Below are 27,932 nucleotides of genomic sequence, written 5' to 3' on the forward strand. Positions count from 1 at the left end.
TGTGAAACATTACAGGGTATCTTGGGAACAATGTATGGATGAATTCACAGTCAGTCAGGTGAATTACAGAGAGGTTTCATGATTTTGTGGGGATGGAAGAAGGAGAGGGGATTTGGTTATAATGCAATAATAACATGTTATTGTGCAACAGCATTAGTCTGGGTCACTTTAAAGAGGGCCTGGCCACAGCTGGGGTCACCTTGAGTTATCGCCTGAACTTGCTCATTTTCTGCTTTGTTTTCATTTCTTGGAGGGCTTTTGAAGAACTTGATGGCCTTGTTAAATGAGGTGTCTGGATTGGTAAATAAAAATTTGCCATTTTTAAAAGAAAGATTGCTCACTATGTAAAAGCTAGGTTTTAATACTAGGTCTGCCACTGGTGATTAGGGTAACTTTTGGCAAGCTTCTTAACTTCCTTACAATTTTCATTTTCTGATTTATAAAATGAGGGGTCAGGCCAAATGATCTCTTAGGACCCTTCTAGCAGTCTGATTCCACAATGTTCCAAAAGTCTAAATGCATTTTGGAGAGTCTATTAAATCATTAGACTGCATTAAATCTTTGGAGACATCCTGTTGACTATGATTTTGTGTTTCAGGTAGAAACTTAATGGTTGACTATTCCACCAAAAGATTTTTCTAAGATATCATGAAATTATCATCCAAACTTTTCTTGTCAGCTTTAACTTGGAAGGATAGATAATCTGTGTAAAGACAATGGGAACATTCCCAAAACTGGGCTTAAGAGCCAGAAAGACCTCAAATGCCACCTCTGATGTTTATTAGATTTATGAACTTTCTGAGCCTCAGTTTCCTTATCTGAAAAATGAGGATAATTGGACTTACATTGTTATGAGACTCACGTGAAACAACATATGCAAATGTAAATTTTAAAATTCAATTTAATGTCAGTGCTTATTATAATGAGTGCTCATCACTCTGACAATTCCCATGGTATCAATGTAAACAAAGACCTTCCATACAGATATCTCCATCCTTCCTTTCCTCCCCTCTTCCTCATCTGAAGTTTAAATTAGCTAACCATTTAACCATTAATTTTCTCTCCCTTTAATCTTCCACACAGGGAAAGGAAAAAAAGAAGAAAAATTTTATAATAAATATTTCAAGGAAGCTGAACAAAATTCTGTGTGGGTTATGTCCAAATATTTTATGTCTTGAATTCATCTACTTTTGTCAGAAGTCATAGTTGGTTATTGTATATAAACATTCATTTTTGTGATGATGATTATTATAATGAAAGTCATTCTCAGCATATTCATTCACATCCTCCAGACTAAGGGTGGGGGTGGGTTCCTGGATGTCCAGTAGAGCTGGTAAATTGGAAATAAACTCAGTTAATGTAAGTCAGATGGGCACCTATAAACTGGACATGACCACAGTTTGATCATGTCTTAATCTCTCAATATAGTTGTATATCAGTAGTTTCTGAAACAGCATGTGATATTGGACCAATACACACAGTCATGAATATTCCAGCACACTACAATGACACATCTGGAGACAGATTTTGGACCAAACACTATAGGCAACAAGTCACACATGTCTCCCCCCCATTCCCTCTACTTATTTGCTTCATAGATTCCATTTACCAGCATTTATAAATTTGGCTGAGCCCCATTAAAACAATTCTCTTCTCAGTAGAAACTGTCGAGGGTAGATCCAAGATGGTCAAGTGAAGTAAGCATTTTTTCCCAACTGAGTTCTAAAAGCAACAGAAGTTTATAAAAATAGGAAGTCAGGCAAGACTCCCTCTCTCTTACTTCCAAAGATGAGCAAAACTCAGTTTTAACATAAAGTCCAAAGTCAAGAAATAGGCTAGAAAAATAAGCAAGCAGTAAAAACAACAGAATAATCTGACCATAAAAAGTCACTATGGTGACAAGGAAGTTCAAGACACAAACTCAGAGGAAGACAATAACTTGAAAATATCCATAAGCAAAACCTCACAGAGAAAAATGTAGAATAGACACAAACCCAACAAGAATTTTTTAAATAAAAGCTAAAGAATAATTTTTAAAAAAAAGTTCTAAGTTTATTTTAAAAAATTAAATGAGAGCAGTAGAGGGAAGGGGGGAAGAAATGTAAGCAATTCAAGAAAATTATGAAAACAGAATTTACAGAGGCACAAAAACTTCTGAAGAAAATAATTCCTTAAAATTTAGAAGAAGTGAAAGCTAATGACATGAATGAGCCATCAAGAAACAATAAAACAAAATCAGAAAATCAAAAATACATGTAAAATGTCTCATAGGAAAAATAACTGACATAGAAAATAGATCAAGGAGCGATATATCAAGAATTATTACCTGAAATATAAACTATTATAAATTATAGACTCTTATTGAGAATATAGTCCCTCTTTCACATGACCTTGCTTCTCTATTCTCTATTTAGGAAGTGATTTTTTTTAAAAAACCCTGGTATAAAACTTTATATTTATTCCTATAAATTTTATCTAATTTGAGCAGGCCCACTTTTCCAGTTTGTCTAAATATTTTTGAATTCTGCATTTGTCATTCAGTGGATCAATTATTTCTACTACTATGATATCACTTGAAAATTTAATAAGCATGGTGTCTGCACTCTGAAGTATTAAGGAACACAGGAGCTAGCACAGAGACTTGGGGAATTCCACTGAGAACTTCTTTCTTTCCAAGTTGACAGCTATCATTAATATCTATTCTTTGAGTTCAGCCATTTAACATCTAATTGTACTATCATCTAGTCCACATCTTTCCTTTTTTTCAATAAGAATAGTATGCAATTGTATGTCAGATGTTTTACTAAAATAAAATATGTAAATAAAATTTAATATTAAATAAATATCAAATAAGTAATATATCTAAATAATTTACCTGATCTACCAATTTTATAAGCGACCAAAAAGGAAATCAGGTTAGTCAGATTCAACCTGCTCTTGACGAAGCATGCTGGTTCTTTGTGACTATTGCTTCCTTTTCCACATGTTCATTACCCATCCCTTTAAAAATAGATTGTACAGTTTAGCCAAGAATTGAGGTTGTTTGCCAACCTATAGTTTGCATATTCAGGGACAGAGGCTGGCAGAGAAGCATGACAAATAACTAGTTTTCCCTCATTATGTAGTTCTGTCTCTGCCAATTCTGATTAGTTTCTGCCAAGCTGCTACATATTAACTACTGTGTTAGGATAAGCACCTAATTAGTAGTGATTTTCTACCTATAAAGAACAGCTGAGAACTAGGGTTTTAAAAAAAATGTTTAAACAAATACACAGAAAGTTTACAAGTATTAATAGTTTATATGCCTATAAAAGGCGAAATAAAGTTTCTAGGGACTGTATGTAGGTCCTTGCTTGAAATCTGTATTCTGGTAGTAAGTAAAATTCTGAGATTTTTTTTTGTCTCTGAAATCAAGGAGAAAGATTAAGGCAACAAGTCTGGGAATAATTCACAGATTTCAATAAAAGCAGTTGAATAATTGAAGTGGTAGAAGAGAGGTCTCAATTTACATTTTCTGTTTCTTTATGAATTAGGACTTCATTTCTCATCTCCTGTGGAGTATTATTTATGAATATGGGTGTCAATGTTTTTAAAAAGTAAAATAATTTTCTAATTGTCTTTAGAAAAAGCAAATTCTGCCCTGGAGTGGACATTTCTGAAGCTCTTAGTTACTAAGACTGGGATCTGGGGGTCTTAATCATCCAATCAAGAAGCTGCCCTGTCCTAGTTTGGGAATCTGAGTAGCATCCAGACAATCAGGGCAGGAAGCAGTTTCTTCCCTTTCAGAAGGTAAGTCTAAAGAATTCAACTCTTAATCCATGTCAACCAAGTCATTCCTCCAAAACGACATAAGTAACAACTTATTTTATTACAAGACAAAGCAGAAAGACATGCACGTTGGATCTCCTTTTGAACCGAGTGCACAGGGGGCCAATGATGCAGGCAGGGCCTTTGGAATCGCCACACCTGGTGACCAGCACAAAGTGCAAAACCATAGGGTGAGACAGTCCTGGGCTGTGTATTCTATAGAAGGGGAAAGCTCATTGATTGTTCATTGAATACAGCATCCCAATCTCTCTTCTGGCCAGACTGCAATTTAACTCTGGCATCTTGGTCTATGGGACTTCACCTAGTTTTTCTTCCCATAAATCTTAAATTGCAATTATTCCTTCCACATAGTGATTTTCTTCATCGTGGTTTCGATATATCATAGGCAGGCATAAGAAATTAAATGAGAATTTTTAAAATTAAAGCTTTTTATTTTTTTAAATATATACATGGATAATTCTGAGACATTAATCCTTGCAAAGCCTTGCGTTCCAATCCCCCCCCCTTCGCCCACCCCCTCCCCTTGATGGCAAGTAATCCAACATATGTTAAACATGGTAGAAATGTATGTTAAATACAATATATGCTTATATATTTATACAATTATTAAGTGGGAATTTTGTAGGAATTTTTCAGAAATTACAAAGGATACTCAAAGTTCAGCAGATGACAGAAAATGTTTAGAAACTCAGAAATGTATAAAATATGTTATTAAATAATATCAACATATTTTGTCTTTTAATGCTATAAGACTTTTTCTCTGTACAAAGGGAGGCCAAAGTATTTTTAGCATATTTTCCATATTACCCTGTGGGTGCAGATATTGGGGACAGCATGCCCCCAATGTCCCCTTTTCTCTGTTCTCACCCTACCCTTTCTTCTCCTTTCCTGCCCCCATAAAGTGGAAGGGATAATTAGTCTCCCTGTTTCCTGGGCAGACAGCTTTAACCTCAGCTCCCCTAGTATCATTACTAGTATGGTTAAAATCTACTTTTTCTCACATATGAGTGTTTTGAGTGTTCACATTGCAACAATCCACAGAAAACTTGGGAGTTATGGAATAATTCTTTGCAGAAAAAAACAATTGATACACCTAGGCTGGGAAAAAGTTTTGTCCGTTTTGACCTTGTTTATCCTTCTAGTTTCCAAGGCTCAGGAGTCACCCTGGAGGAGAGACACAGACAGAGCTGGAGTCATGTTAGCCTTCTGGAAGGAGAAAAAGAAGCTGTGTCGGGGCTCAATAGTAACGACCCCTCCACAGAAGAAGATGATGGGGAGCCCAAAGTCTGCCGTGTGTGTGGAGACAGGGCCACTGGTTACCACTTCAATGTTATGACTTGTGAAGGGTGCAAGGGATTTTTCAGGTAAAGTGAATGTCCCCACCCCAGTGACTATCTTTTCACTACTGAAGCAACCAAGTTCTGGGTGACTATGCCAAAAACCTATCCTGTGACCCCATCTCAAATGGATGTAATCTATGAAGAAAAAACAATAGAGAAAAAATGCTTTGAAAAATTAAAATTTTAGACATCTAAAAAAATAAAAATATTATTAAAAGTGTATTAATGGGGGGCTAGATGGCACAGTGGGTAGAATACCAGGCCTGAAATCAGGAGGACCTGAGTTCAAATCTCAGACACTTAACATTTCCTAGCTTTGTGAGCCTGGGCAAGTCATTTAACCCCAATTGCTTCAGGAAAAAAAAAAAAAAAAAAAAATATATATATATATATATATATTAATGTAAACTCATAGCTCTAAGGACTGCTAAGAAATCTGGGCTAAAAGCAATGGGGTCTGACACACGAAAAGTTCATTTCTTCTCTCTTTTGGGGTTTTATTGCCTTATACAGTTTATTCCAGGAAAATCTCCAAATATATCTTATTACTTACTTATGTTTTCCTGAAAGAAATAACAGGGTCTCCAGTTCCCATATAAGCACTAAAGGCAACAAATACTTATGAGGGGAAGATGGCATTTCTTTTCAGCTCATTGCAAAGGACACAGAGGATGCAAAGGAAAGGCATTCCTAACAGTCCACAGGAAAGCCTAAGTGAAAATCCCGGACGCAGATACTAGCTGGGTGACTTGCTCACTGTGGCTCTGTTCCCTCCTCTGAAATGAGGGGTTGAAATCTGAGAAGGATCTGAACTTGTAGCTGCCCTTGAACCAATCAGAGGCAGCTCTCCAGTGGCGTGAATGGAGAGCTGGGCCTGAAGTCAGGAAATTCAGAGTTCAACTCTGCTCTCACATACTTAGTAGCTCTATAACCCTGAGCAAGTCACTCTGTTAAGGTGACTCTGCAAGTCACTTAACTTCCATTTCTTTATCTGTAATATGAGGTTAACAGTTGCATCTACCTTGAGGGCCATTGGAGGCTCAAAGAGAAAATATTACTTATCACAGAGCTTAGCACATAGCAAGTGCTTAATAAATGCTTGTTCCCATCTGGTGGTTTCCTGATTCTCCCAAAGAACTTATACAGCAGTCCCCTCAAGTATTGTAGTAAATCCTGTGGTTTGGATTTCCCAACAAGCCTTGGACGAGATGGGCATCTTTGATTCCATAAGACCTGCTCTGTCCAAAAACTCATCATGATTGTGGGAGCTTTAACCCTCCTGCTTCTTTCATTAGGAGTCATGGAAGGGATCTTTTTTCTTCCTAAAGGGATGTTATTCTCTTATCTCCTGGAAAGTTCCAAAAATCTCACCCTTGATGCCTTCCAAGGACTGACTGAAAGATGGAAGGATGGAAGGAAGGAAGGAAGGAAGGAAGGAAGGAAGGAAGGAAGGAAGGAAGGAAGGAAGGAAGGAAGGAAGGAAGGAAGGAAGGAAGGAAGGAAGGAAGGAAGGAAGGAAGGAAGGAAGGAAGGAAGGAAGGAAGGAAGTGATGAGAGTTAGGAAAGGGGGCACAAGGATAGTCCAGTGACGGCGCAGAGTCCCCTATAAAGGAATTTACAGGCCCGAAAACCTAGATTGATTTAAAAAAAAAAAAAAAAAAAAAAAAAAAAAAGGTTTGTTGTAGGGATTCAGAAGTAAAGTTAGTTAGTAAACTTGAGGGTAGAGATAAAAGGGCACCGGAATAGGTCTGGTGGGCAGAAACCCTTGACATGACTGACATAAGGATACCATGCTTAGGACTTCGGCAAATGTGGACTCCAAAATAGCCCTTTTTATAATGGGGGCTCTTGGTGATCTTGAAGGTGGGTGAAGTCCCAGGCTCTTGGTGGGTTTTTAGCCAGGATCAGCATTGAATAGAATTCAATGGGTTTAAACTGTGGGGTTTGGGAAAACCCAAGTTAGCTCAGATCCAATGGGAGCTGGGGAAATCCTGGATATCATTGGAATTCAAAAGGGTGCTTTTTGACCAGGATTTGTGAATCAAAAGATACACTTAAAGGGACCTCAACCCCCATCAGAAAGAAGGAAGGAAGGAAGGAAGGAAGGAAGGAAGGAAGGAAGGAAGGAAGGAAGGAAGGAAGGAAGGAAGGAAGGAAGGAAGGAAGGAAGGAAGGAAGGAAGGGAGGGAGGGAGGGAAGGAGGGAGGGAGGGAGGAAGTAGCAAGGGAAAGAGGGAGGGAGAGAGGGAGGGAAAGAGGAAGGGAAGAAGAGAGAAAGAAGTAAGGAAGGAAAAGAAAGAAAAAAGGGAGAAAAGAAAGGAAAGAAAAAGGAAGGGAAAGAAAGAAAAAGAAAGAAGGGAAAGAAGAGAGAAAATGAAAGAAGGAAGAAAAAAAGGAAAGAAACAAGGAAAAAAAGAAAACAAAACTCAACTGTTGTCTGTTGTTGCTGATTTTTTTTTTTTTTGTGGGGGGGAGCTTTCTATCACTTACAGTATTTTGTTTAAAAGACAGTTCCAGCTTTGTAACAGCTGCATATACAGTTCTTACCAGCAGTAACTGTCCAATTTCATCAACTTCAGTTTTTGGAATTCTTTAATATTTACAAATAGGAGAAGTCATTAGGCTGTAAACTAAATACATGTTTCCGTGTTTTTATTTTCCTGTGCAAAGAGATAATTCTGCTGCCTACATACTTAAGCCTTTATTTTGGTTTTCTTGCATAACTCTTCTGCCAGACATTTATTCAGTCCTTCAGTGTGGGTTGGAGGGATTATACCACCTCAGGAATTCTCCTTCTGTAGATAAACCTAGCTTCCAGGTCTCTCAGATTTGAGATTATCCATCTAGCAAACCATGAGGCTGGCAATTCCTAGAACACTTCCTTTCTTTGACTAGATATCTGGATAGGAAGGAAGGAAGATAGGAAAGAAGAAAGATAGGAAGGAAGGAAGGAGGAAAGGAAGGAAAAAAAGAAAAAAGGAAGGAAGGAAGGGAGAGGAGAGAGGAAGGAAGGAGAGAAGGAAGGAAAGAAAGAAAGAAGGAAGGAAGCAAGGAAAAGAGAGGGAGAAAAGGGAGAGGAAGGGAGGGTTTCATGCTAGAGTGGAAATTAAAATTTCCTTCTCTTTCAGTCAATGTAAAAGAATTTGTAATGTACCTACTATGTGACCCACACTTTGCTAGATGTCAGGGATACTCCCAAAATGAAATATTCTCTATTCTCAAAAATCCTACATTCTAATGTAGGGGTACACGTACATATATGTAAATACGCACAAAATAAATGTAAAGAAAATAATATAAAGTAGGTAGATAGACAGGCAGAAATAGTCTTAGCAGTTGAATTAGTCTCATTTACAAGGTGATACTTAGGCTGCATCTTGAAGGGATTCTGGAAGGTGGAGGTGAGGAAGAAGTGATTTCCAGGCGTGAAAGCCAGTTAATGCAAAGTCCCAGAATTGAGATATAAAATACAAGTGAGGTATACTTTAGCTGGATCCTAGAATATGGGAGGGGGATAAATAGCCAATTAACCTGGAAAGATAGTTTGGTCTCAATTTGTGAAGGACTTTAAAAACTAAATAGAAAGAGATATGTTTTAACACAGAGACATCAAGAAGCCATAAAAGTTTATTGGGTACTGTGGTGACATGGTCAGATCTCTGCTTTAGAAAAAATCATCCTGGCGGCTTGATGGAGGGACACTAATTGTGATATTCCATTAATCTAGATGAGAGGTGATGAGGGCCTGAATTTGAGTCTTGAATATACAAATAAGAAACATGTTCAGATATGAGGAATGGTGTGGAGATACGAATGACAAGATTTGACCATTGACTGGATAATGTTAAGAGATCCCTTGGATTTATCTTTTTGAGTTGCCATATTTTCCTTAAGCACTGGACCTGGAATAAGCAAAAGGCCTTGAATGTATCAATGAGCTGACATAATGTGCTATTTGACTCTCAATCTGGACTCTCTGTATGTCCTTGGTAGTCAAGACTGTACCAGTCAATCTACATCAGGCTGAGAAGTTGCTTGGGCAGCTGGGATACTTGTAGATAATCAAACCATCCTATCTCCATAATTCAGTAGTTCCCAAGGGAAAAGAATATGGCTTTTGCCATCAGTTAGCAGCTCCTAATAGGCAGGGGTTTTGTCCATTTCCTATCTTTATTGTGCTTTCCCCCCTCTCATGCTACATCCTTGTAAGTGGAGATTTCTGGCATCTCCTCCTTCTTTTGTTCTACTATTATAAAAAATTCAAATTTCTGTATAACTCTTTGGGTTCTACATGTGTGTTCATTTCTCTTGTAATAAACCTAATTTTCACATAAGTTTTGTGACACTATGATTGTAGAAAATATGTGGAGTAAGAAGAATGAATTGTTAAAAATAATATCAAAATTATAGCCTGGGAGATGAGAAAAATGGTGGTGCCTTCATAAAAAATAGTTGCACTGAGGAAAGGGAAGATAATGATTTTTATTTTGCATATGTTGAGGTTTAAATGTCTTGAAATGTCCAATAGGCAATAGGTGATACAAGACCCAGAATATAGCTTTGAAGAATCCCCACACTCTCCAAATGTGTAATATGAATGATGAGCCAGCAAAGGAGACTGAGGGGACCAAAGAGAGCAATGTTTCAAACCCTCATAGAGAAGAGATTATCTAGGAAGAGAGGTTAGTCGATGGCATCAAATGCAGCAGATAGGTAAAAACAGATGAGGATGCAGGAAAAGACAGCAGATTTGGCAATAAAGAAAACACTGATAACTTTGTAGACAGTACTTTTAGTTGAGTTATTAGAGTAAAAGCCATATTGCAAAGTGGAGGAAGAAGCCAGTAATCAATAAGGGCTAGTAGATTGAAAGAGCATTAGTGAAAGAAGTTCAGAATGAAAACAAATCTGTTTACTTTGGAATGTGAATTTGAGCAGGCATGGTGGAAGGGATGGGCAGGCTTGGAGAGGGGAGATGGATGAAATAGCATTAAGAGGAATAGGGACAAGAGAATAAGAAGTGAGGTTTGAGAATAGTTTGTTCCTATGTGGTCACTGATTCATAGGTAACAGGCAAGAGTTATAGGTGGTGGAATTCTTTAGTTATAGGGGTACTAGTTGTAGCCGATGACAATGCTCACAGTAGTTGTTTTTCCTCCAAGTTAAACGTTCCTCCATTGCTTTCATTTCCTTATTCTTATTTTAGGAAAGAGTATTCTCATTTGACTTATATTCTCATTTAGACAATGACAATAACAACAATACTTGCTTCATTTCTTCTGGGAATTCTGAATGACTTTTTGACCAAAATGTATTTTTTTTTAAGGTTTTGTTTGTAGATCTTTTGGAGCTGCTCTCTGCTTGGTCTGTGTCTTGGACAAGCAACCCTTTTTATTTGTTTACTTATTCTTCCAGTCTTAGTTCCCAGCTAGGACTTTGTTTGGGGACTAGGGTCTATAAACTTCTAGTAAAACAGTATGAGACCTGTTATCTTGACATACTATAGATATCCACAAATTTAAAGCTATCTCAAAGTCCTAGGTATTCTAGCTGTTCCTTCAACTCTGGTAAAGGTAATGGATCGCTTAGCCTCTTCCTAACTGCAATGAGACAGGAGAATCCTGTTAGACTAATATATGAGTATGCTCAGGATAGTGAAGAATTATGGGGTTTCTTTCCCTTACCTCCCTTGATAATTCTACCATGATCCCCATCCATTCATGGGGAAGTTCACATGGGGTTGTCCCCTTTTTAGGATTCAGGTTGAAGCTTTCTTTCCAACCTACTTCTTTAGAAGAATCTCTATTCCCTACTTATATGCCCAATGCTGGACAAAAGAAGAAAAGAATCTCCATCTCCATGGAAATACTGCCTCCAGGGCCATTCTCACAAGTAAATGGAATGACATTGGCAAAAATTGGGAAGGAGGGAAGGAAAAAGGAGGAAAGGGGAAGACCGCTTGCTTGAAGGAGCCTATCCTGGAGAGAAGAGCTGCTGTAGCTAAAGAAATCTCTGATGGGCTGAGTTGTAGAATATAGAGCAAACTCTTACAAAAATGTGTCCATTTTCCTGAGTGGAAGCTTTTGAAACTTATGAGTCAAACATGAATAAGTGAATTAAAGGATGGAAAGATTGTTCTTCTTCTTCTTTTTTTTTTTTTTTTAGTTTCCAACATTCATTTTTGTAAGATTTTGTGTTCCAAATTTTTCTCCCTTTGTCCCTTACTTCCCCCCTCCTCAAGAGAGGAAACAATCTGATATGAATTAAACATGTACAATCCTTTTAAGCATATTTCCATATTTGTCATGTTGTACAAGAAAAATCAGACCAAAAGGGAAAAAATATAAGAAAAAGCAAGCAAACACAGGTGAAAATGCTATACTTCAATCAACATTCATTTCTCCTTCTGTTGTGGATGTGGATGGCATTTTCCATCCCAAGTCTATTGGAATTATCTTGGATCATCACATTGCTGAAAAGACCATGTCCATCATAATTGTTCCTCACAGAATCTTTTTGTTGCTGTGTACAATGTTCTCTTGGTTCTGCTCACTTCACTCAGCATCAATTCATATAAGTCTTTCCAGGCTTTTCTGAAATCAGACTGAATAAGTCATGGCATTATGAATATAATGGAATTTTATCTTTCTAAAAGAAAAGATGAGCAGTCATTCCTCAATTGATGGGTGGGAACTCTGTCTTCCCAGAAATCAGCCGGAGTCAGGATCACCAAAAATCTTTATTCTTGGTCTTTTGGGGTCACCGTCAGGGGATTAAGTCTAGCAATCTCCACACCACCTTCCTCTCTCTCCACTGTCAGGAGAATGCCTCAATCTCCTCCTCCTACTCCACCCACACAAGTCACTTCCCCTTCTTTGTCCCACCAATCAAGTCAGCACAGAATAGCTGGGGAGGGTCAACCTTCAAACAAGTTAATAGAGAACTGTCCAACTGGCAATTAGTCTCACGTGCTCCATTATCCAAATGCATTTGCTCAGTTCTAGCCCTTTACAGATGGGCATCTGCTCAGTTTCCAATTCCTTGCCATTACAAAAAGGATTACAATATTTTTCATGTGGGTTCTTTTTTTGCACATAAGGTCTTTTTCCCTGAAAGATTTGTTCTTAAAGAGTTTTCTTCTTATTCTTCTAATATGATTCTAGATTCTAGAGGGAAAGGAAATTCACTAATAAGAGATGAAACTGTCTTTTTTCCCACAATTTGTTTTTTTCCTACAAAATGTAAAAGATCAGTAGAGGTAGAGTACAATATGTAAACAAGACTCAAATCTGAATGCTGCTATTTAAGGAAGTCATTCTGTGACTATGGGTTACTTTTTTTCTCCCTTTTTATTATATAATTATATATATATATATAATTATATTTATGCATTGTATATATAATTATAATTATAGGTTAATTATATAGTTATAAATTTTATTAATACCTTTTATTTTTGTAATTTAGTCATTCAGAGTAAAATACACCTGTCGCCACCATACAGATAAGCAGATATCAAAACAAACTTGATTCAGTAAGCCAATCTGGCTGCATTCATTCCCCTCTCTGCCATGAGGATGACACTCAAATTGGTGTTCATAATTACTCAGAATTCAGCTCTTTAGTCAGTTATTCTTTCACATTATTGTATACATCATATTGCATCATATTTTGTTCTTCTGGTTCTGATTACATCATTCCATGTCACTTCAAGTAAATCTTACCATATTTCTTTAGTTTTATAATTTCTTACCTTGTTATTTTATCACCTTTGTAATGAGAGAAATTCATTTTTATGTGTTCTGCTTTGGAAGAAATGGGCTGCACTGGGAGGCAGGAAGTTCCTTCTCCCTGGAGGGCTTCAAGCAAGAACTAGATGACCACTTGTTAAGTATGTGATAGAAAAGATTCAGCTCTGACAATTTTCCAACTTCCTTACCGTTGTGATTCTGTGATTTCCCTTTCTATTATTGCCTCTCAGTTTTTGTTGCCATGCAGTCATTATGCAGAATTGGATTTAATTTCTGAAGTTTTATTTTGGAATCTACAACTTTGCTGAAGCTGTTAGTATCTTTGTTAGTTCCCTAGGATTTTTCAAGTAAACCATTATATCATGAGCAAATGGGGATAATTTTCAGTCTACTTATTGTTACATCTTTCATTTCTTTCTCTCGTCTTATTGCTATTGCTAACATTCTCAAAACTCTATCAAATAACAGTGGCAAGAGTGGGCACTTGTATTGCTTGTATTTATTGGGAAATGTTCTAGTGAATCCCTGTTGTACATTGTACTTATTTTTTATTTTAAACATACTTTTTACAATATTAAAAACATTCCTCTTTGCCTGTACTTTGGAGGGTTTGGTTTGTTTGTTTTTGAACCGAATCTCGAAGGAAAACCAGAGATTCCTGTGAGGTGGGAGTACGTTCCTGGCTACCTAGAGTCCAGCTTCTTAAATCGTGGTTTGCAGTCCCATATGGAGTCTTGTAACTGAATGTGTGTGTGTGGGGGGGTACCCTACCTTCCTGCAAAATCTCTGGGAAGGTAAGGCTGGAGTTTCTCCAGCAGTCAGGTTATCCTCCATTTTCCCTTCCCGCAACTGTTTTTGCCACAGACAGAGATATTCCCGATTAAGGCTCTGCAGGAAGGGTGGCTGGCTGATCTGGTCTTCCTGGGACCCAGAATCCTGTGGGAACTAGTGGGATGAAGCTCAAGTTCATTCTCCCAGTCTGATGCCAACCCCAGTGCCCCCTTCTCTTTCTCTTCCTACAGGCGAGTCATGAAACGTAACGTTCGGTTGAGATGCCCCTTCCGGAAGGGCACTTGTGAAATCACCCAGAAGACCCGGAGGCAGTGCCAGGCTTGCCGGCTTCGCAAGTGCCTGGATAGTGGAATGAAGAAGGAAAGTAAGCCTGGACCAATAAGGGCTTTTTTTTTTTTTTTTCATTTTTTCCTCTGAGGCAGTTGGGGCTAGGTGAGCTTGCCTGGGGATCATACAGCTAGGAAGTGTTAAGTATCTGAAGCCACATTTGAACTCGGGTTCTCCTAACTTCAGGACTGGTGCTCTACCTACTGCCCCCCATAAGGATTTTTAAAGGAGATCTTTGATGGTCATTCTAATTTATTTTTAATCTAGGGAAAGGTAGCCTGTGGGTCAACATTCATCTAGGGATTTGATCTTTAATCTGTCTATTCCCTTCTATTTCTTAACCTCCCTCTTTCACTTGCCTCCTTCCTCTCCTTCCACTTTATTCTTCCTCTGAGCACTCAACTCATTTACTTTGGAGCTATCTGGAGATAGGAGAAAGACGGTTTGAGCTGGGCTGCCTAGTTGCTTTCTGAGAGCCAAAGAGTGTTTGTGCTTTCTCCTTCTGACAGGAGTTGATGAGCTCCATCCTAAAGAAGTTTCAAATTCCACCGCAGGTTCTCGGCCAGGCCTGAGTCTGGCCCACCAAATCCTTGGATTTTTTTGACAGAACAATGGTGCTGTGGCAGTTTCTAGTCTGTATTAACAGATTCTTCCAGGTTTTTTAGTTTATCTCAATATATCTCAATTTATTTATTTTAGTTTATCTATTTTTAGTTTATCTCATAGTTATCTAGCTCTTTCTGGAAAGAAGGAGAAAATGGTAGAAGGGAAGAGTGGAAGATATGTTCCAGGAAGACAGCCAAACTTTATGGGAAGAGAAAAGACTGAGAATCAAACAATGCAAAATTTTTAGTACACCAAGAATATGAACACACTCCCTTATCCTCTTCCATTTTAGATTCATTCATTCTTCATTGATTTGTAATATTTGGGCCGTACATATGGACCCTTGTTGGTTGGATATTCTTTGTGTATTCATTCAAAACCAGAGCTCACAAGCCCCCACCAATATGCTCACTTTTATCAGACCAACCAAAGAACATTGTTTAATTAACGAGAACAATAACAATAGTGACAAGAAAGATCTGCTCCCCACATGCGAGGGGGTAACCTAGGAGACATCCATGTGGCCAGGGACTACACTAAGCCAGACAGAGAACATCTTTGACTACAGACCCATGGCCAGGAAGACTCAAAGCTCTGACATTGTAGGGTCCCTGAAGCCCCCAGGGATGTCATCGAACTGTTTTCTGCTTTCTTCCGGTCTCCTGAGCTGTTCCGTGCCAGGCTTTCCTGCTGAGTTGCTGCAGTTCTTTGCAATTGCTGGCCATAGCTGTGAGGTGACTTCCTAGTTGACTTGCCCTTTGTGGGGTTTCAACTGTGATAGGTTTTTCTTTCTCAGCTTCTTGCTCTGCTGTTCTCCCCAGAGCTGCTGCCCTCATGGGTTTTCTTCTCCTTAGAAGCAATCTTTAGCCCTTTTATGATGGGAACCCCAGCTGTACCTTGTCAGCTCTAGCTTGCCTTTTGAACACCATGTCTTCTGTCTCATTGTCCCTGAGTTTAGACTTTAGTTGTGGTCTAAAACTCTTCCTAACAAGTGGATATCTTCAACATAAAGAAGATCCAACTCACTTCCAGTTGATCAATGATGGACAGAAACAACTACACCCAGAGAAGGAAAACTGGGAAGTGAATGTAAACTGTTAGCACTACTGTCTATCTACCCAAGTTACTTATACCTTCGGAATCCAATACTTAATGTGCAACAAGAAAATGGTATTTACACACATATATTGTATCTAGGTTATACTGTAACACATGTAAAATGTATGGGATTGCCTTCATCTAGGGGAGGGAGTGGAGGGAGAGAGGGGAAAATCTGGAAAAATGAATACAAGAGATAATGTTATAAAAATTACTCATGCATATATACTGTCAAAAAAATTATAATTATAAAATAAAAAAATAATAAAAAAAATAAAACTCTTCCTAACTCCTATCATGTCTCTTGGTTGCTAAGACCCCTTTAAATCATCTCAGTGACTCTACTTAGCAAAACCACAAAGGAGATGAATGAAAGTGGGGTGGGGAAATTCTTCTCTGCTGTTCCCTACCATATTACTCATTTGAGATCAAAACAAGTGGTGCCATGAATTTTTGTCCTATTTTCTTCAAGCAATCAAGCTTGTTGAACTCTCAACAGGTTCAGTCAACCAACAGATATTTATTGAGCGTTTATTATGTGCAAAGTACTGTGCCAGGCACTGAAGTGGTCTGAATATACCAGCTTGTTGCCCCAGTGCAGTGCAGACCCAATAGATTTGAATATAGCAAAAAATGACCCAGGTCCACAATCTTGAAAAACAAAGCATGGGTTTGGGTAGGCTGTAACTCATGCCTCTCTTTGGTGGGCCATCGTGGGACTATGCTGAGAACTGTGGAACTCAGAAAAATACTGCTGGAAGTTCTTTGTGGCCATGGGGATTCAGAGCAGAATGCTTCCAAGCCAGAAATCGATAGGGGAACTTTCTTGTACTCTTATTTTGCTATAAGTAGGCCCGGCTCTTCTATTTTTCTTCATTTCCCACCCTAGACTCAAGTCACCATCTATATAGTTCCCTCTTGTTCAGGTAGTTGAGATAAATTAGATTTTCCCCTATGGGTTTAGAGGAGGGTGAGCTAATGATAATATGAAGTAATTCCTGGGTTTAATAGATGTTTAACACAAAGATGGCCTGGGGAAAGGGGAATGATCCTGAGCTCAACAGCTCAGGGTTAACAGTCCCAGGGCTAAGGACATAGATTTTCCCTAAACTGGCTACTCTTCCCTACTATGTGCAGTGATCATGTCTGATGCAGCAGTAGAGCAGAGGAGAGCTCTGATCAAGAGAAAGAAGAGAGAACAATTGGGGACTCCGGCTCCAGAAGTGAAAGGACTAACAGAGGAGCAGCAGAAGATGATCCTGGAGCTTATGGATGCTCAGACGAAAACCTTTGACACCACCTTCTCCCATTTCAAGGATTTCTGGGTAAGAGAATTAAGTATGTGGTGCTCCAGAATCTCATCCTTCATTGTACTATTTGCAAACCTGTCTCTTCACCTCCCAATCCAGGCAAATGATATGGAACTGAATCTAAGCTGAAATGAAGTGAAAACCAAAAGAAGCCCCATCCCCCTGCTCCCTTAGGGCTATGGGCTTGTGAAATACTTAATATCACCTGTAAATCTGAGAAGCCACCGGCTTCTCTATGGTTTGTTTCTCTGCTCTGAGACCATGGCAATCTGTGCTCCAGAGTGACAGCCCCATGTTCAGAAGCTCACCTTCCCATTGTGGGGGGCTAAGAAGCAAGAAGTAAAGGGATCTTAGAAACCACTTTATAATCCAGTCTCCTCATTTTACAGAGCGTGAAAATGAGACTCAAGGACACAAAATGATGATGATGATGATGATGATGATGATGATGATGATGTTGATGTAGTGCTTTAACATTTGGAAATCATTTTCATGGGTTATGCCTCATTTGGTCCATACAACAACCTTGAGAAGCAGGTGCTTTTATTATAGATAAGGGAATAGTGACAGTAAGAGTTTGACTTGTTTAGGATCACACAGCTAGTATATGTCTGAGTCTATTTTGAACTCAGTTTTTCCTGATTCCAAGTTTTCTAGTTACCTGTATTGCTATTGGCCATTGAAATTTAATCCCAGGTTTCTGGGTTTTCAATCAAAAGCACCATCATATTCTTCTTCCTACACAGAAATATCTTCATACAGTAAGATGTTCAATACGTGTATACCTGTCTAGAGTCATCTTTGTACTAGCAGCTGACATCAATATGATTGGTATGTCTGCATAATGTGACTGATGGGCATAAATGTCCCTGCTTTCTTTCCTCTGCTTCCTCTCCTTCCATACTTCCTTTCTCTTCTCTGTTCCTTCCATGCTTCCCTTCCTTTCCCTTCTGCTGTAATGATCTGTTTCTCAGCTGCCAGGGGTACCGAGAAGTAACCCTGAGATTCCCAAGCCCATTGCTGCCCGTTCAGAGGAAGAAGCGGCCAAGTGGAACAGGATCACCAAAGAGTTCTACCCCATCTCTCTACGGCTGCAGGGTGAAGATGGCAGCATTTGGAACTACAAGCCCTCAGCAGATAGGTCAGGGAAAGGGATCATTTCCTTGTTACCCCACATGGCCGACATGTCAACCTACATGTTCAAAGGCATCATCAATTTTGCCAAAGTCATCTCCTACTTCCGGTAGGATATGGGGATTTATTGGGGAAAGGCGGTATAAGAAGAAGCAGAAAATGGCATTGTCAGATGGTCAATAAATATTTATTAAGCACTTACTATGTGCCAGGTACAATATGACTGTGCTAAAAGCTAAAGAAACTAAGGAAAGAGATTCAAGGGCTTTAAGATGGTCTTCCTTCCTCTGAATGTGGATGAGGGATCAATATCCTCAAGGCTCTCTCCTTGGTTTTAGTCAGCCAGGATTCGTTTTCCCCATGAAGAGAAAGGAAACGGGACCATTTGTAGAAGTTATAGAAGAGATTTGGAAAGGAGCTCTGAGCAGAGTGACCCCATAACAAAGGATGTCTCTAAGGGGAGCTTGGGAAGGGATGGGCCAGCAAGTGTTGATGCATTGAGCAACTTTCCCTCAGATATACTAACCTCATATGATGTTGCCACCAACACCTTGGTTAGCCCCTTGGTTAGTCAGCCAGTGGATGGGGGCATGAGATTAAGGAGAAGGCTCCAAAACAACTTAGTTTATGGACCGTTAAAGAAGTATTCTTGAGAAATCATTTAATCTATTCCTTGATCATCCAGGTGAGACTGAGTCCCTTGCCCATGGGATTAAGTGTCAGAGTTAGGATTTGGAACTAGTTCTTCCAATTCCAAGTTCAGGACTCTGTGCTAGTAATGGCAGCAACAAGCTCCTGAAGTGGGGATGAACCTCAGAGACACTTTGACACTTTGCTTGGGAATAAGGAAAACCTGATGGTCACTTTCCATCACTCTGCAAGGGAGATACTGTTTGACAATGGATATTAAGGCTATGGATGGCTGCTTGATTTTCTTATACTTGAAAAGCAGGGTTGTAGTTGAATGGAAAAGGCTCTGACTTTAATAGAAACAGATTTTCCTGAGGATACTAATCCATTTTCTATCCTGTCCCATAAATCTACCTCTTAGGTCTCTTGTCACTGTCTTGGGTATCTATGGGTAACAGGTGATGTGCATACGCCCAGTGGTCAGGTATGCAGATGGGTCAATGGAAATGGAAGTTGACTTGAATGGTGCTCCTTTGGTGGTCTGGGAATTTCCCCCTTTTGCTGGTTGTTGGGTACAGGAGGAGAGGAAGCTAAGCTGGTCTGGTTTGGGCTAAGCTGGGCCAGACTTATTCCCTGGATTTCTACCATCTTTGCCAGTTTCCTCAAACAGATGCTCAGAAAAGATCAGGAGAGGAGAGCCCTTGCTCAGTGAATGGGGGGACGGAATGAGGCAGGGAACTGGTTGGACACTGGATGAGGCTTTCAAACAAAAGAGATGGGAGAGGATTACCCCAGGGATACTGGCAATTTTCTTCTTTAAGCATTGGTTCTACACCAGAGAACCATATAAGCTGTCTACATAGCCCTAATGATCAACCACCGTTTTGGCTGAATTGACAAAGTTGAACTAATGTGACTGACTTTTTCTCCTTATGGAATGGATTACAGATGCTCACAAAAGATGGGGAGATGAGAATCTCTGCTCAGGAAATGGGGGAGGGGGACAGGGAACTGGTTGGGCACTGGATGAGCTTTCCAACAAAAGAGATGGGAGAGGATTTCCCCGGGAACTGGCTCCACACTAGAGACTCACATAATCTATGTCTACAAAACCCTATTGGACCAAGCTCTGTTTGGGCCGAATTGGCAAAGCTGAACTAATTTGAGTGCTAATTTCTCTTATGGCACTGATTAGTCGCTTGGCCGTTTGTATTCTTACATGCCAAGGTGGTAGTGAGTTGCGGGTCACTGAAGCACTTCAAGCAGAAGCTAGATGACCATTTGGTGGGGATGCTGTAGAGAACAACTAGACTGTGACCTCTGAGGGCCCTTCCAACCCTGGGAATCCATGCTCAAAGACCAGCGCCAGTGGGGGTCTGGACTCAGCCCAGAGAGCAGAAGAATATCAGTAGAACCTTGAGTCAGGCTATCCTTGAGGAAATTTTGGGAACTTCCAGAGCCAGGATTCCCTCCCAGCACCCCCCCCCCACCTTTCCCGCCTCCTTCCTCACTCCAGAATGTAGTTTCTTGACCCTTTTAGGACTTTCCGGAACAGAAGCCTGATCCAAGAACAGATTGTCCAAAGGACCCCTGATCTGGAAGCTCATAGTGTCCTGGAGCCTCACCCTCACCCCCTAAAGGACCACTGTGGCCCTTCTGTGTCATTGAACTTCATCACTTCCTTGTGTGAGCTTCATTTCACAAGTAGGGCAGAACCTCAGTGGTAGACAACAGGCTTAATGAAAGGGCTGTATTCTAGGGAAAATTTGTTGCCAAAGGAAGAAATGATAGAGGAGCGATTCCAGAGTATATCCTACCCCTCAGAGCTTCCTATTAGGGTGCTTCCTCTCTCCCATGTCAGGAGTGGTGGGAAGGGCACCCTTAGATTCTTCTGGGTAGCCCCACAGGGTTATAAGCATCCTCCCTTAGTCTCAGAGATCCAGGCCACTGGAGCTCCTCCTCCCAGTGACGCCATCTTCTCCTTGGCTCTGGACTAACTCTGAGGGGCCAATTTCTGCCATAAACTTTTGCCACAGCCCCCAAAAGAAGGCCGCAGTCTGTGTCATTGGAAATAACCATTTAATTTAGAGAGGAGGAAATGATGGAGTCATAATAATAATAATTGCTACTATTTACAAAATACTGTGTTCCAGGCCCTGTGCTAAAATCTTTACAGTTATTTCATTTGTTGCTCACAATAATCCTGGGAGATAAGGGCTATTACTATTCCCATTTTATAGTTGGGGAAACTGAGGCAGACCAAGGTTAAGTAACTTGGCCAGGATTGCACAGCTAATAAGTGTCTTTGGTCAGATTTGAATTCAATTCATCCTAACTCTGGGTCCGGCACTCTATCCACCAGGTTGGAGTAGAAAGGGCAGCACTCACTATGAAAAAGGCTTAATTAATCAACAAACAATTGCTTCTAGTTTGTAAACTAGGTTTCTGTAGCTCAGTATCCCGCAGATATTAAGAAATGTGTTATAATATTGAACTCCTCCCCCTTTTAACCTCTAGTTCTATGGTAGGTACACAAAAGTATACATACTTCAAAGAGCGGGCCATCTAGTTGAGTATACCAGGTATAAACCCAGGCCGATAGCTGATATTTTTTCCGCGCCACCTGTTTCACCAGTTAATGGGCTACTCTCTCCCTCCCTTCTCTCAGAGAATTGCCTATTGAGGACCAGATTTCGCTCCTGAAAGGGGGCACGTTTGAGCTGTGCCTTCTGCGCTTCAACACGGTGTTCAACGCAGAGACTGGGTCCTGGGATTGTGGCCGGCTCTCCTACTACTTAGAAGACCCTGCAGGCATGTGACTGGACTTCCCCACCCTTACAAGAGGAGTCGAAACTAGACCTTTTTGCTCTCAGGGAAAGTAGCAGCAAAAAAAATGAGGGGGCCAGCAGTATAATGGGCACCCCAAACGTTAATGGGGAGGCTGCTGGAGGGCTGGGGGTGGAAGAGCACTCTTGGGGTACAGCTGTTCAGCACACCTTCCACAGCCGGCAGGCTGTGCTGGAGAAGACTCAAACTCAAACGATCGTGGAAATCATCCAGTCTATATGTTAAAAAGGGCTTAATTTCTCATAGGGGGCTTGCAGCAACTTCTCCTACAGCCCGTGCTGAAATTCCACTACATGTTGAAGAAGCTGCAGCTGCATAATGAAGAGTATGTGCTGATGCAGGCCATCTCCCTGTTCTCCCCAGGTAGGCCTTCTGCCTCAGCCCGGACTCTCTGCCGGGCAGGTTCAACTGGGGGGGGGGGGGCAGCTGGGACCTGTCAGCCCAGCCCGAAGGTCTCCTTCCTGACTTGTCTCTGCCTTTCATCCCTGTCTACATGCATAGTATATGTTATATACACATACACACACATATATAAAAATAGGATTTTCTCTTTTCTCTTTCAATTTCTTTCTTTTTCTCTGTCTCTGTCTCTCCATTCAGATAGAGCTCTAATGAAAAACCTATATAAATAGAGATTATATTTATGTGTGTTATATATATTATATATATACATATATACATGCTACTTGTATATATGTATATACATTATATGTGTGTATTGTGTATATACATGTATATCTGTATATTTATGCCTTATATACAGTATATACATTCTGTATGTATATATATTCAGTCAATCCCATTACACGTTAGGGCTGAATATCTCTCCTCTCTCTTCTCTCTCCATGTATACACGCATACACAAATACCACAATGCACACATGCATACATGTATGTCACAGGAGACCCATGTCACATGCATGTGTGCAGTAGAAAAACACCACACACACACACACAATATTTAAGGCTGTCTCTGCTCTCGCTAACACACACACACACACACACACACACACACACACACACACACACCCCTCATATACTCTGGGCTGCCTGGGTCAGGACCCCTAGTCAGACGGCCCTGGAGTTGTGTCCATCTGCAGCCCCCAGATGCCCTAAGGAAGTGCCCTGTGCTTGGGTTTCCCGAGAGCGGAGCTCCTTCCTCAGTCAGAGGGTGACAGGAGACACAGTCTGCACCTTCCTCCACCCCCAGAGCCCACCATTTCCCAAACCTATGTCAGAATGGATAGTGCTGGGGAAGGGGGGTAGTTTCTCCATCTTGGCACCCCAGGGATTCCCCTCGCTCCCGTTCCTTCCTTAGATCGACCAGGGGTGGTCCAGCGCTGTGTTGTGGATCAGTTGCAGGAGAGATTCACCATGGCGCTAAAAGCCTACATCGAATGCAAGAGGCCTCAGCCAGCCCACCGGTGAGTGAGGGTGGCCAGCCGGGCCTCCCAGCAGAAAGGCCCCCAGAGGGAGGGTTCCAGCTTCATTTCGGGCTTCACAATGGATGTTGTTTTTTGTGGCTGGGGGGAGGCGGGGGAGGGGAGGGAAGTTACAAGGGATTCAAGCAGAAAGCATTTATTAATCACAAATTATTATTCATTAAATTTGTACTACAAATACATGCACATAGAATGAAACAGTCCCTACTTTCAAAGAGCTTGCGTTCCAATGGGGGCTGTAACAAGTACATGTGGAAGTATATACAGAATAAATACAAAGCATCCTAACTAAATACAAGGTAGTTTGGGAGGGGCATTGGCAGTATTGTCAGATAGGCCGGAGTGGAGGAGACTGGAGGCAGGGAGATCAAACGGGAGATCGTAGCAAAAGTCCAGGCAGGAGTGAGGAGAGCTTGAACTAAGGGAATAGCCGTGTGAGTGGCGAGAGTGGGTGGAGAGATGTGAGAGTTCAGGTTTTTGCCGATCAGACCCTTCTGCCCTCTTCTTTCTAGATTTTCTAGACACAGCCTCCTCCTGGTTGTCTGACACTTCTTTTTAGGCTCCATTGCTGGTCAGACAGTGCCAGGGATGGCGATCCAGGTCATGTCCGCTAATGCGATGCCCCCCAAGGTGCTTCTTTTCTCCTCCATATTATTTCTCTTGGTGATCTCATCAGCTCCGGGATTCAATTACCATCTCCCTGCTTATAATCTTCTGATTTACTTATCCAGCCTTCAACTCTCTCCAAAACTTCTAGACAGTGTCTCAAACTGGACATCCCATGGATATCTTTAATATGACATATCCCAAACCAAACTCACCATCTTTCCCTTCAAACCCTCCCCTCTTCCTAAATTTCCCATTATTGTAAAGGGCACCACACAGTTACAGGCTCACAACCTAGATATCCTCCTCAGCTGCTTTCTCCCTCCCTCCCCACCCAGTCTATTGCCAAGTCCTGTCCATTTTACATTTGTAAAATCTCTCCTATACGATCCTTCTCTCCTCTGGCGCTAGTGTCATCCCTGCAGGGGATCACCTCATCACCTGCTGCATGGACTATTGCCCTGCTGGTGGGGAAGGCACAAGCCTTCCCCAACTCCACGTCATCCTCCACTCAGCCATCAAGTTAACCTTCCTGAAGCACCATCTGACTCATTACACTCCCTCTTCAACAAACTCCAACAGTTCCCTAGTGTCTCCAGCATCAAATCTAGATTCCTGTGTTTGTCATTCAAGTCCTCTGGAACCTGGCTACCTTGCTGTTCCTTGCAGAAAGCACTATACCTCTTAACTCTGGGAATTTTCACTGGTTGTCACCCATGTCTGGAGTTTTCTGCCTTCTTATTTCTGTCTCCTGGCTTTCTTGATTGTTTTCCAAGCACCAGCTAAAAAACTCACCTTCTGCAAGAAGTCTTTCTTGATTCCCCTTAATGCTAATATCTTCTCTCTGTAGGTTATTCTATTTTACCCTTTATTCTCTCTCTCTCTCTGTGTCTCTGTCTCTCTCTGTGTGTGTATATATATGTGTGTGTGTGTGTGTGTGTGTGTGTGTGCATGTGTGTGTGTGTGGGTTTACACAAATGTATGTATGTTTGTACTTTGTATATCTATTTGTGTGTATATGTTTCTATGTATCTATATCTTATTTTTACTTGGTTATTTGCATATTGTTTCTCCCATCAGAGTGTAGCTCCTTGTGAATAGATATTATCTTTCTCTGTATCCCCAAGAGGACAGCACCTGACATAGTAGGCGTTTGAAAAATGTTTAGTGACTAGCTGATGACTGGGACCCAAGGGAGTTGTAAGGACTGAGGGAGCTGAGCAAAACCTGGAGAATTTGTCCATTGATGGGTGTGGATGTTGCAGTGGATGCACAGGGAGCAAGGAAAGGACGTGGGTTTGTGAGAACAATCATTCCTCTAGTCCAGGCTGCTCTTAGTTCTTTTCCATTCACGTGAAAGACAATAGTGAACAAGATGAGCCTGGAATCCTGCAGGAGATGGAAACTGAAAACAGTTGGCTGAGTTGTGAGTGTGAAGACATGTAATCAAATATAGGTCTCTGGCAAAGACATACCCTAGCAGGAGGAAAATGTTTGGTGTAAGGTTACTTAGGTTCATATGGATTCAATGAAGTAGTATGATATTAAATCATTATACTTGGAGCCATGAATATCTGGATTCAAATCTTGCCTAAAATACTTATTAGTTGTTTGCTCCTAGGCAAGACACTGAACTTCTCTGGAGTGTCTTCATCTATAAAAATCAGAGAATTAGACTTCATGATCTCTAAATCGATGATCCTGCACTAAAAAGTCATTGAATGATTAACAAAATGAAGTTAACTCTGATCTAACATTCCCCGTCCCATCTAAATATAGAAATGTTTTGGTCACCAGTGGACATAGTGATTATCTCCAGCAGTCTTCAGAAATCCACCAAGTTCCATGAAAGCAGCTGCTGGGAATTTTATGTCCTTCGATGGCCAGATACCAGCAAAGATGGGGCCATTTGGGTCCCATGGGCAGCTTAGTCTTCTTTTTATAGCTTCTCATGTTGAAGATGGAAGGAAAGAAGCTGCCCCGGGAAACAGCTAGTCTTATAGCGATGTACCACATGCTAAAGGCCATAGAACCTCTACTAGCTATTCAAGTTGTCAAACCATACCAAGCTAGATCAGTGCTAACTGCATTCTCAACACTGTACTAAGATAGACAAGAAACTTACCCTTAAGAAGCTTATACTCTCGTTGGAGAGGCAAGACTAACATAAAAACAAAAAGAAGCAATGTGATTAGTGTAAATTGTGTGTTCTGTGGTAAGTCAAAAGCTAGGAAGGTCTTGATTCCTGGAGGAGTCAAGAATATGTCCTGGTCAACTTTGAAAGACGAAGAGGAGCTAGATGGACGGTAAAGAGAAAAGGAGGAATTTCAGGTGAACAAAGAACAGGGGCACAGGAGTCAAGAAATGTAGGACACATGAGGGTGACTTATTTCTGGGACAATGAGAAGACTGGAGCAGAGGGGACATGCTGGGAAAACAGTGGAAAGATGGCAGAGGCCACCAGATATGGAGGCCACTAAAGTCAAATGAAAGGTTTAGATTTGATTTGCTAGGACATAGGGTATCATCAGAGATTTCTGTGCCCCATTATGGCATGAACTTGGGGTTCTTGGAAGCTGAGCCAATAGAATGTAGGCTCAGCCAGGCCTTGTCATCTCTGAAGAGGTCCAGTGAGGGACCAACTATCTTTTGTGGACCAGTGGACCAGACTCAAGAGGTCTGGCCATAGCAATTCACATAACTGTCCACTAAAGTGATAATGGATTAGGACCTGCATTCATGGTGAGTCTCCTCTCACAGATGAAATCACAAATTTTGGAAATACTGAATTATGGAGTTTTACTCTTAATAGTTTGTCAAATGTCAGTAACAAATCATAGAATTAGAGCTAATTGGGACCAAGTTAAGTCCAATCCCTCCATTCCATAGCCAAAAGTGGTTTAAATGACTTGCCAAGGACCTCACAGCTAGTAAGTATCTGAGGTGGGATGGAATCCAGCCCTTCCTGACTCCTAAATCCATCATACATGTTGCCCCTCATTATCTACTTCTGTTATCCAGGTTTCATTCAGCTTCCAGAAACAAGTGATGGACAGGTTAGGAAGGTGCTTGCCATGGATGTCCTGTGGACTATGCCTTGGCTACTGCTACTGCTCCAAGCTTAAAGAATTTCAATCATCTTGTTTATTGTACTATTATGGAAATGCTTGTTTTATTCTATAAACTAAAAGTAAAATAAATTTTTAAAAAATCTACCTGGGCTTACCCTAAAGGAAAGGCTAAGGATGCTCTCAGAAGCTGAATTCTGATTTTTAACCCCTAAAAGTCTTGCCCTATTTATTACAACTTTCAAGAATAGTCCAGTAATGAGCCACAGGAAGATATTCCTCACCACAACCTAGCCTCAAGGCAGGTACCAGGGTACCACTGGACCACTAAGAGAAAGGATGAGGGTGGATGGGGAAGGAGAAACCAACCACAAATTCCACAGCATTTCCTAATTTTTTCATCTACATTTCTTCTTTCAACACCGTTATCCCCTCTCTTCCTTTTCCTGACCCCTTGACCACCCTACAGTTTCCTATTTCTGAAGATCATAGCCATCCTCACGGAACTCCGAAGCATCAACGCCCAGCACACCAAGCAACTGTTGCAGATTGAGAACATCCATCCCTTTGCCACCCCTCTCATGCGGGAGTTATTCAGCATAATAGACAGCTGAACAGCCAGCTTACTTTGAAGGCTGCCCGGCACCAAGCAGGCAGAATACCTTTGACAGCAGCAAGGCTCTGACTGTCAGCCCTTGGATGGACAGAAATCAGCAAGAGTCGAGATCTCTCTGTGATCTGACTGCAGGGTCCAGCCTTAGCCTCTTGATTGGTCCTGGAGTCCATTCAGGACTCACTCCCATCTGACTTTCCTGGAGAAAAGTAATTGTTTCCCTTTCAGTCTGTAACTCTACCTCACCCTTCATTTGTAGATAATGAAGCAGTTGGCATAGTAACTCCCTGGCTTATGAGTACTGCAATAGGGTGAAACAGAAGAGATGCTGCTGGTCCAGAGATGGAATTCCAGTGAGACATGTAGCGATGCCCTACGAGCAGGAGATGGGCAGACTCAAGGCTCAGTCTTGGGTCTGCGGGACTATACCTATGTTCATTAGTACCTCATTCATTACTTCCCATTCTTGTTCCCAATTCTCCTTATATAAACCCAGCCTCCACCTTTTCCCATCTACTTGTCCAGATTATCTGAAAGGATT

General features: G+C 40.9%; 2 protein-coding genes across 2 annotated transcripts in view; both read left to right on the top strand.

Annotated features, from left to right (window-relative positions):
• CFAP91 (cilia and flagella associated protein 91) overlaps positions 1-3,742 on the top strand; it is a 116,768-nt gene extending 113,026 nt beyond the window's left edge. The window contains exon 18 of the mRNA XM_074301325.1: positions 3,624-3,742. The gene's annotated coding sequence lies outside the window, so the exon portion shown is untranslated. The remainder of the gene's footprint in view (positions 1-3,623) is intronic.
• Positions 3,743-3,933: 191 nt separating this feature from the next.
• On the top strand, positions 3,934-27,932 carry NR1I2 (nuclear receptor subfamily 1 group I member 2). The gene is made up of 9 exons (XM_074302081.1): positions 3,934-3,998; positions 4,971-5,192; positions 13,941-14,074; positions 16,879-17,066; positions 18,026-18,294; positions 21,484-21,626; positions 21,909-22,025; positions 22,981-23,086; positions 27,248-27,932. The coding sequence occupies exons 1-9, from the start codon at positions 3,934-3,936 to the stop codon at positions 27,390-27,392; spliced, it is 1,389 nt and encodes a 462-aa protein (XP_074158182.1). The 3' UTR covers positions 27,393-27,932.

This window comes from Sminthopsis crassicaudata, chromosome 3 (genome assembly GCF_048593235.1).
Source record: "Sminthopsis crassicaudata isolate SCR6 chromosome 3, ASM4859323v1, whole genome shotgun sequence".
Taxonomy (NCBI): domain Eukaryota; kingdom Metazoa; phylum Chordata; class Mammalia; order Dasyuromorphia; family Dasyuridae; genus Sminthopsis; species Sminthopsis crassicaudata.

Excerpts from the sequence above, each read along its gene's own strand:
- NR1I2 (XM_074302081.1), top strand. The coding sequence starts at position 3,934 with ATGATGCAGGCAGGGCCTTTGGAATCGCCACACCTGGTGACCAGCACA. Across the intron at positions 3,999-4,970 it reads ACAAAGTGCAAAACCATAGG|TTTCCAAGGCTCAGGAGTCA; the intron begins GTGAGACAGTCC and ends TTATCCTTCTAG. Across the intron at positions 17,067-18,025 it reads CCCATTTCAAGGATTTCTGG|CTGCCAGGGGTACCGAGAAG; the intron begins GTAAGAGAATTA and ends TCTGTTTCTCAG.